Source organism: Prunus avium, chromosome 3 (assembly GCF_965620075.1).
Source record: "Prunus avium chromosome 3, drPruAviu1.hap1.1, whole genome shotgun sequence".
NCBI classification, from domain to species: domain Eukaryota; kingdom Viridiplantae; phylum Streptophyta; class Magnoliopsida; order Rosales; family Rosaceae; genus Prunus; species Prunus avium.
In genome coordinates this window covers 29,978,537-29,988,922 of record NC_142286.1, presented here as the reverse complement: position 1 = coordinate 29,988,922, position 10,386 = coordinate 29,978,537, and the positions used below count along the sequence as shown (strand labels likewise).

Below are 10,386 nucleotides of genomic sequence, written 5' to 3'. Positions count from 1 at the left end.
ATTCACTAAATAAATAATAATTAAAACATAATTACTAATTTAACTAATTAAATCAGTCAAATCTATTATTTAATTTCTAAAAAGAAAATTTTAAAAAATTAATTTAACCTAAACATCCTAATTTTATATTTAATTTTTTGTAAAAGACCTCTCCCGACGAAATTTCGTCGGCACAAGTCTCTTACACCTCTCCCGACGAAATTTCGTCGGCGTAGGTTATTTTGTCGGGAGAAACCTAATCCGACAAGTATTTGCCGGCATAGACCTATCCCGACGAAATTTCGTCGGGAGAAGTGTTTACGTTATTTTTTAAATTTTTTAAAGAAAAAATACGAAATTAGTTTCTTTAAAATATAGTCTTACACATATATACATATGTATGTACGTATTTTTCAATAATACATTCGTATTCTACACACGTCAACTATTTTTTTAATAAGCAAACGTACAATAGTCGTATTGTACATGTACATACGTATTTCTAATGCTTAATACACATATTTGTTTACAAACTTTTTAGTAATTCTCACAAAGTTCACGTATTATACAAATAATTCTCACATACTATTAAATACGAATAATAGATGTTATAAAAATTATACTAAAATATTGTATAGTGACTTATTAATATCTACTTTGGATATGTTGAAACTAGCAAATTAATATCTGTAAAGTACAAGCTAATGAAACTTGGAGGGTCCTCTTTTCTTTTTTTAATTTATATATTAAATAGTATAGATAGACCTTTTAGAATAGTATAGCCGTTCGGCAATACTACGATTTTTTTTTTTTCCAAAAATAGTATAGTGACACGTGGCGTCTAATCGCTCGAGGGCCCTTTTAATATAAATTTTTTATGAAATTTAAAAAAAAAATTAAAAAAAAATAGGACAGCCGGGCGGCTATACTCTGTGTTTTTTTTAAAAGTTGAATTGTATTGACACGTGGCGCCTAATGATTGGGGTCCTCCTTTTTATGCATATAAAATAGTACAGCCGCACGGCTATACTCAGTTTTATAAATTTTTTTAAAAAAGTACAGCCGCGCGGCTATACTATTTTACGAACCCTTTACATAGCATAATATGTATTTCTCTTTTTTTAATTACTTTGATTAGTAATTATGTTTTAGTTATTATTTACTTAGTGAATATTAAAGGAAAAAAAGAAAAAGAACAATTGAATTTCTATTTATTAAGTAATATAATTCATGAAATGAATTAAAATATTTAATACTAATTATTCACTAAATAAATAATAATTAAAACATAATTACTAATTTAACTAATTAAATCAGTCAAATCTATTATTTAATTTCTAAAAAGAAAATTTTAAAAAATTAATTTAACCTAAACATCCTAATTTTATATTTAATTTTTTGTAAAAGACCTCTCCCGACGGAACTTTCGTCGGCACAAGTCTCTTACACCTCTTCCGACGAAATTTCGTCGGCGTAGGTTGTTTTGTCGGGAAAAACCTAATCCGACAAGTATTTGCCGGCATAGATCTATCCCGACGAAATTTCGTCGGGAGAAGTGTTTACGTTATTTTTTAAATTTTTTAAAGAAAAAATACGAAATTAGTTTCTTTAAAATATAGTCTTACACATATATACATATGTATGTACGTATTTTTCAATAATACATTCGTATTCTACACACGTCAACTATTTTTTTAATAAGCAAACGTACAATAGTCGTATTGTACATGTACATACGTATTTCTAATGCTTAATACACATATTTGTTTACAAACTTTTTAGTAATTCTCACAAAGTTCACGTATTATACAAATAATTCTCACATACTATTAAATACGAATAATAGATGTTATAAAAATTATACTAAAATATTGTATAGTGACTTATTAATATCTACTTTGGATATGTTGAAACTAGCAAATTAATATCTGTAAAGTACAAGCTAATGAAACTTGGAGGGTCCTCTTTTCTTTTTTTAATTTATATATTAAATAGTATAGATAGACCTTTTAGAATAGTATAGCCGTGCGGCAATACTACGATTTTTTTTTTTCTTCCAAAAACAGTATAGTGACACGTGGCGTCTAATCGCTCGAGGGCCCTTTTAATATAAATTTTTTATGAAATTTAAAAAAAAAATTAAAAAAAAAATAGTACAGCCGGGCGGCTATACTCTGTGTTTTTTTTAAAAGTTGAATTGTATTGACACGTGGCGCCTAATGATTGGGGTCCTCTTTTTTATACATATAAAATAGTACAGCCGCACGGCTATACTCAGTTTTATAAATTTTTTTAAAAAAGTACAGCCGCGCGGCTATACTATTTTACGAACCCTTTAAGTAGCATAATATGTATTTCTCTTTTTTTAATTACTTTGATTAGTAATTATGTTTTAGTTATTATTTACTTAGTGAATATTAAAGGAAAAAAAGAAAAAGAACAATTGAATTTCTATTTATTAAGTAATATAATTCATGAAATGAATTAAAATATTTAATACTAATTATTCACTAAATAAATAATAATTAAAACATAATTACTAATTTAACTAATTAAATCAGTCAAATCTATTATTTAATTTCTAAAAAGAAAATTTTAAAAAATTAATTTAACCTAAACATCCTAATTTTATATTTAATTTTTTGTAAAAGACCTCTCCCGACGAAATTTCGTCGGCACAAGTCTCTTACACCTCTCCCGACGAAATTTCGTCGGCGTAGGTTATTTTGTCGGGAGAAACCTAATCCGACAAGTATTTGCCGGCATAGACCTATCCCGACGAAATTTCGTCGGGAGAAGTGTTTACGTTATTTTTTAAATTTTTTAAAGAAAAAATACGAAATTAGTTTCTTTAAAATATAGTCTTATACATATATACATATGTATGTACGTATTTTTCAATAATACATTCGTATTCTACACACGTCAACTATTTTTTTAATAAGCAAACGTATAATAGTCGTATTGTACATGTACATACGTATTTCTAATGCTTAATACACATTTTTTTACAAACTTTTTAGTAAAGATATTAAATAGTATAGATAGACCTTTTAGAATAGTATAGCCGTGCGGCAATACTACGATTTTTTTTTTCTTCCAAAAATAGTATAGTGACACGTGGCGTCTAATCGCTGGAGGGCCCTTTTAATATAAATTTTTTATGAAATTTAAAAAAAAAATTAAAAAAAAATAGTACAGCCGGGCGGCTATACTCTGTGTTTTTGAAAAGTTGAATTGTATTGACACGTGGCGCCTAATGATTGGGGTCCTCTTTTTTTATATATATAAAATAGTACAGCCGCGCGGCTATACTCAGTTTTATAAATTTTTTTAAAATCGTACAGCCGCGCGGCTATACTATTTTACGAACCCTTTAAGTAATATAATATGTATTTCTCTTTTTTTAATTACTTTGATTAGTAATTATGTTTTAGTTATTATTTACTTAGTGAACTGTTTTGATTAAATACATGAACTTTTTTTATATTTTTTATATTTGATACTTAGAATAAGTTCCCAATCAAAAACTGAAAACTGCAGATGTTATGACAAATTAGATACCTGATATTGCTCATTTGTGTACAACGTATCAACCAAATAATGCCACTCTTCTAGAGTCCTTCGAGTACCAAAGATCTTTTCAGGGGGAGGTGTTTCTCGTGCACGATCAGGGTCAGAAGCATATTGCTTATAGTGTCTGTGGAGCTTTGCTTTCCATTCTTTATAAGTTGAGTGCATATGGTCAGTAATAAATTTCCATATATCCGGATCCGCTAAGTCCACATCAAACATGAACTAATATCAATTAACCATAAACAAAACAAGTATTAGTTTCAATTTTCAATGCAAATAGAAACAATGAAGGACAAATTTTCAGTTTCCACTAGAATACAATGAAGAATTGAAATAAAAAGAGAGCTAAATGAACAAAATTAAATCATAATCAATGAAGAATTAGATAAGATTACCTGCAATCCCAATGCCATATCTTTCTTCATCTCCAAGCTCACTTTTTTCATCCCTAAAACATTCAATGGAGCTTTATTGCGAGTGATTAACCCGATCTCAGAGACGAACAGTTTTTGAGCCTCAATAGTCGCCACCAATTTCTGGGATGGATCCATCCGTATTGGAATCAAACTCTTCCTCTTTTTCACAACATCACAAGTGCCAGCCCCCACAGTTCGGCCATGAGTGTTCTTCCTCTGTGAAGAAGTTTGAGTATGCGTTCCCTCATCTAGAAGACAAAAATTCAAAAAATTAATAACTAGAGTGCACAAAATAAAGGTATAAAAATTAAGGGCACAAAATATGTTATCAGTTACCCTGTTGGTGGGAACCCCCTCCTGAGGCTGATGAAGTACCTTGTTGTGGCTGAGTTGATTGTTGTTGTGGCAGCTGACATGGTTGCTCAAGTGGCTGTGGTGGTAGTAGAGTTGAAGTTTCCTTCTTATTCTTATTGTTGCTTAAGGTAGCAGCCCTCGTAAGTGTCATTCTACACTTACAAACGCATAAACAAAGAGAGAATACAACAATATACTACTAGATCATTCCTTGAAAAAATAAAAATAAATGATTGAACATCATACTTCAGCTGTAATGACATCGATTCTCATCACAAACGTCCTTTAGATAAAGGAATTATTCATCAAAAAATGATTGAACATCATACTTTATCAATAGGAAAGAAAAATAACACGCACACACATTTCATTTACATGGGGAGGACATATGCAAACCTTATCCGAAGATATTTCTTCAATATACAGACCCTACAGACCTTACCCCTTAAAACAGATTGAGGAAAACATATAGTAACTTGAAGATCATTAAGAAATATGTAGTGCCTAAACAAAAGACAACCTAACACTTCAATCCAAATCACTATAATCGTCACTGTGAACACTGCCTTCGTCATCACCGGAAGGTATTTCTTCAATATCATCATCATCAATAAAATCTTCATCCTTCATATCATTTGGGACATGCACAGACATGGAGTCTCATTCTTCTCATCCACATGTTGGCTTGCAACTTCCATAAATGACTTAATACCAGCACGATATTGATTACTCAACCTGTTTTTATTGTGTATCCAATCCCTGTTCATCTCTAACGCACCTTGTCTCCATCTTCTTATACCTCCAATAATGGGCCTTATCCAATTCAATCGGTGATGACTTGAAGCAGTTCCAAAATTTCATAACATGATTAGATCGAACACTTATATAGATACAAGCAAATAACTCTTTCACAGAATGACAAGCTAATAACTCTTTCACATGAAAATTATAAAAAGAGAGATCCCACATTAATTATGCTTTTCAAGGGTAAGTATCATGGTAGCAATATTTTTTTTTACAATTCTTTCAACATTATTTTGCATAATTTAGTTGAACCCATGAAACCAGTAAAAAAAAAATGAAGGCAGGTGCAAGATTTGTAGTTATTCATACCTCTTAAGCAAATATAGCCTCTTAAGCAAGTATTTCAAACAACCTACTGCAAAACAAAAACAAACAAAAAAACAAAAAAAAAAATCAGTTAGACACAGTAAACCCACGACACAGGTCAGAAAAAAAAAAAACAAAAAAAAGGCAGATGCCATATTTTTAGCTATCCATACCTCTTTAAGTAAGTAATTCAAACACCCTACTGCTAAAAAGAAAAAGAAAAAAACAAATCTGTTAGACACTATATTTTTGGAGGGCTTGAGTCCAAATTAGTCTTCAAACTCAAAATAGTATATGCCTTCACCTCTAAGTTTCACCACTCATCATTAAACAAAAACATTACTTTTCTGAGTTAACTCAAAACAGTAACATAATAAGACATCACATGAAGCACCAAATATCCAAGATAAAAGTCTCAACATAAAACCAAATGGTTCAAAATAATATTGTAATCAACACATCCACTTTATACAGTTAAAACATGTACAATGAATAAAGTCAGGCTTAAGGTCACATGTCTCTCATGTAGTATATGAATTATCTGAAATTACTAATTAGGCTCTTCATCTCAATTCTAGAACAAATTATTATTCTTTACAGTTCTTATTTATATATGCCCTAAATGATTATAAAAACCATTTCAAATTAACAAAAATTTACCCTTGAAGCTAATTGAATGACCTTGCATAAAATTCAAGCTACCAGTGATCATCACACAAAGCCAAAATGGTTTGTTAAAAGAGGAAAAAAAAGTGGCCAAAAGAGCTTGAAAAGGATTTCCAAAACAATCAAACCAACATTGAAGGATGATACTCCATCAGTTAAATTCTATTGTCCAATTAAGTGGTACTACACTTAGACACCAATACTAAGGGAAAGAAAAATAATTGCTAATCTATGGGCCGATGACCCTGCAGCTAGCTTATATATAAAATATAGAGACAACTCTGCAGCTAGCTTATATCTAAACTATAAAGAGAACTCAATAAGCTACATTGGCAAAAAAATCAACAATAATATCAACAACAAAAAAAACATTAGCTCACAGACAAAGGCAAAGGAACCTTGAAATGAATACACACCCACATGACCAACTTCCAACTTCTAACTTTTTACTTCAATTATATAAATGAATTGTTATATTCTTTCCAAGAGATAGTAAAGAAATTCAGATTTAATCCAGAAGTATCATGCAAACATTCAAGACTTGGAAAATAATCAATCTCAAAGCATTAAAACATAAAAAAATGAATTAACTACTGGGTACGTGTGCAAGTGAAACATCTCAAATTTGACACAAAACCCACATCAAATGCAAAACAGGGCATTGATATCAGACACAAAACTCTACTCAAATTTGACATAGAACCCAAAATAACCACTTGAAAAAGAAAAGTCATTGTATTCAGAAAACTTGGACTGTTGAATGTTCAAGCAGTTAAGATATCAAAAAGGAAAAAAGAAGCACTGATATTCAGTTTCGATTTAAATTCCTGGGTATCTATTTCCGATTTTCCTTGATTATTTTCTCAGCAACCAAATGGAAACTGAAAATCAGCGCTCAAAAGAAAATAAAGGTAAGCGAGACAAGGTAGACTCACCAGAAGCATTCCGTTGAAACACGCAGTGAGGAGGACTTCGGAGATGGAGTTTTTAGATGGCCGTCATTTCCTGACCATGGTAGGGAAAGGCGTGCGCGATGGAGGATTGCTTTGCCGATGTGAGAGCAGCGGAGAGTGAGTCTGAGAGGAAATAACGAGTTGGGAACTTTTTATTTTTATTTTTGTATTTATACTCTCTAGATTAGCCCCAAAAACTATTTGGTCGCCCATATGCTAACATAATAAAACACCGTCGTTTTACGGCTTACATTTTTCTAGCACAATGATCTGCGACGAAAACCAAATGGTCGCCGACCCCACGAAATTTTTAAGCGCCAATTCTAACTTAGCGACAACACATTAAAACTTAGCGACCTAATATTTTCGTCGCCAAAAAATTTTAGAGTTTCGCGCGCACCCAATTCAGTAAATCGCGACCAAATATATGTTTGGTCGCCAAGTGCTCGCCTAAGCACCAAAACCTTTCGTCGCCCTTAGTTGATAAATTAGTCGCTATTTAGTTGACTCAAGTCATGAAGGGAGTCTAAAAATCACGAACTTTTTGGCGACTAACTGAAAAAATTTCGTCGCCGATGCCTTTTTTGGCGACCAAAATATGGTGCGTCGCTAAAATTTTCGTTGCAGAAGAGGTTTTTCCTTGTAGTGCTATGAGTACCTTACATGCCTCAAATGTGCTCCTGCTGCAGCAATATAGGCATAGTGGTTTTACAAAGTACTCAGAACTGGTTTTAAATTAAAAATAATAAAAAATATATTTATTTATTTAACCTTAATTATGAGTTTAAAAAAAATATATATATATATAAAAAAAAGCAACGTGTAAGCAAAACCTTTATTCTTCCCCCCTTCCTTTATACATTCTCTTCACAAATCTGACTTTAATCTCAAATTGAGATGAGTTGTTCATCTATTGGAGGTGAGTCACCTAGTCTAGGCTAAGGATATTAATTGCATAAACTAAGATAAGATTGGGGATGAAGGAAATGAAATTTGGGTGAGGAAGAAAAGAAAAAAATCTCTAAGGTCAGTTAATTTTGAAAATTTTGGTTTTAACTTCGTGGTTGTGTGATTTTAGTCTCTTAAAGAATAATTTGAGTCATATGAGTGTTAGGAAAATTGAATTGGAAGAGGTTGAACTTCTATTTTTGGGTTGGGTGGCTAGAGCAATTTTTCAAGTGTGGATGTTCTTGATTTTGGTTCCATTTTGAGTTTTTGATGAGTTCGATTGATAGGTATGAAGTTTAGAAGTGTTTTAGAAGCCTTAGGAACAACCTGGGGGTGTTAGAATGGTTGAAAATAACTTAGAACCAAATATGGAAAATGTCATTTTCTGTAAATTTTTCAGCCCATGAGCCTCACTTTGGCTATTTTTTTCTCCCAATACTTTGAATGTTTGAGGAATTCATTTGTTGGGTTTTAAACTAAACATGGCAAGGAACAAAAAAAAAAATTGGTTTCGTTGAATTTGGTTGAGTTTTGATACATCAAACACCTATGCAAAGTTTGGAAAACAAATCTGTTTTTTGCAGAAAAAGAGCCATGAGCCCAACTTTGGAGCTAGTTTTCTCCTTCGTCTTTTTCCATTTTTAGTATGGTTTGTTGGGTTAGAAATTAGAGGTATTAAGATTCAAAACCACTGTAAGTTTGCCCATTTTCGTTGACGTTTGGTTGGTCAAAATATCTCACAAAATCTGGGATTTAATATGTAAAACAAGGGAAGTTGCAAGATTTTTTTTGGAAGATGATGAATAGTAACTGGAAAACAAGCCCACTCGCAGCTCTGGCGAGTGGCGACTCATGACGGCTGTTCCGGCAGCCTCTGAAGCCATATTTTTAGCTCATTCGACTTGATTTCTCAATCCGAGTCTGATGGTATATGTTTTGAGTCAATCCGGGGTGGTGCAAAGTATGGGTTGTTGTGGGGCCCATGGGACCCAAATGGTAACTTTTGGATAACGGGCATTGTTGGCCCTATTTCAGTGTTGACAGGGCATAGGAAAGAGTTTTAGATTATTTTGGACGAGATTTAGCCGCTTTGGACCTCGGGTTAGTCCTAGGGGCATTTTCGTCATTTTAAAGCAAAATCTTTGAAATGCATAAGGTTGAGGTTGGTCTTAGGTGAAATAAAGTGAAGACTGCTCAATAATAATTTGGATTTGAATTTGTTCAGGAATTGGATCAAAAGTGTAAATTCGACAACTCTGAGAACTTCCGAAGGGTAAATTTGGTACTTTAGCTAGCTGGACTTGAGGTAAGGTTTCCTGATTTCCCGATGATTGGGCTATGTCACTTTTTATCTTGGTGCTTATATTTAGTACTATAAATATGAATATTATTGTTGATTTGTTCATTGAATATTATTTGATGTTATGTGAATATTATTATTGATGTCTCTGCATTACATATGCATCATAAATACAATGGTGTTTGGGGTATGTGTGTCATTTGAGGTATATCTAAGGGGTGGGAGAAGGCCTTAGATATATCTGAGTAAAAAAAATATGGAATATATTCAGGTGACGGGAGCAAGGCATAAATATATTGAAGTGATGGGAGCAGGGCTTCTAATGAAAAATGAAAGTTGAGAAATTCGTAAAGAAAAGAAAAATGGAGTAAGGGACGGATGGGCGGTAGTTCATATTTTAGGGTATTCGGAGCCACAATGGTAAAACACATGGTATGTGATATGCAGGCTTGTTTCCCTAAGGTATGAATTAGTGGGATTAGAAGGGAGTGAGTTCATGGCATCACCGGATATGCAAATTTATTTATTTGGTCTGATTGCATAACTTGTATATCTTGTGTTGGTTGATGCATGACACTTTGATTAACTGTGATAGCTAACCTTGAGGGGTTTGGCGGTACTCTATTGGGTATTAGAATGCTCATACCCTAATAGATTGTGCAAGATTAAAGAAGAAGTCAACTGTTTGATAAAAATCTTAGTGTGTATTTAACAACGAGTTACTGCGACTCTAATTTTGTGTTGTTATGTAAATTTGTATTATTTGTGGCTCTATTTCTCATCATATTATGGTTGTAGGATTTTATTCTTATGACTATGATATAACTCACATCATGATTCGGGAATATTCCTTATTTTCGAATCGGGTCGTGACAGTTGACAAAACACATTATGTTATCAAGTGACAACTCTTGCCAAGCTTGTTCACAGGGGAAGTTGGTGATCAGACCATCACAACCAAAGATTCTTTGTAGTGCCTTGAGTGAAGACCATTATATCATCTGCAAAAAGAACATGGCTAGGAGGCATAACACCTCACGGAGCATTAATTCGAAGCAAAGCTCCATATTCTACTAAAGAAGAA

The 10,386-nt window shown here is 32.5% G+C and overlaps 1 protein-coding gene across 8 annotated transcripts; it reads right to left on the bottom strand.

The window, feature by feature from the left end:
- Nucleotides 1-3,407: 3,407 nt before the first annotated feature.
- LOC110757276 (uncharacterized) lies at nt 3,408-7,213 on the bottom strand. 8 transcript variants are annotated; one of them, XM_021958853.2, is made up of 6 exons: nt 7,037-7,213; nt 5,609-5,640; nt 5,439-5,484; nt 4,308-5,162; nt 3,951-4,219; nt 3,413-3,777 (listed from the first exon to the last, which is right to left on the bottom strand). In XM_021958853.2, exons 4-6 carry the CDS (start codon nt 4,474-4,476, stop codon nt 3,526-3,528), a joined length of 690 nt encoding a protein of 229 aa, XP_021814545.2. In that variant the 5' UTR covers nt 4,477-5,162; nt 5,439-5,484; nt 5,609-5,640; nt 7,037-7,213; the 3' UTR covers nt 3,413-3,525. The 8 variants fall into 8 exon arrangements, with proteins under 8 accessions (XP_088106080.1, XP_021814549.2, XP_021814545.2 ...); XM_021958855.2 differs by having other exon boundaries at nt 5,439-5,481; XM_021958856.2 differs by having other exon boundaries at nt 5,439-5,481; nt 5,609-5,637.
- Nucleotides 7,214-10,386: the final 3,173 nt, after the last annotated feature.

What these genes read in the sequence shown, in the direction of transcription:
- LOC110757276 (XM_021958853.2), bottom strand. Translation starts at nt 4,476, where the DNA reads ATGACACTTACGAGGGCTGCTACCTTAAGCAACAATAAGAATAAGAAG. An exon ending in AGGGGGTTCCCACCAACAGG is followed by an intron (nt 4,220 to 4,307) that starts GTAACTGATAAC and finishes TTTGTCTTCTAG; the next exon opens with ATGAGGGAACGCATACTCAA. An exon ending in ATATGGCATTGGGATTGCAG is followed by an intron (nt 3,778 to 3,950) that starts GTAATCTTATCT and finishes AATTGATATTAG; the next exon opens with TTCATGTTTGATGTGGACTT.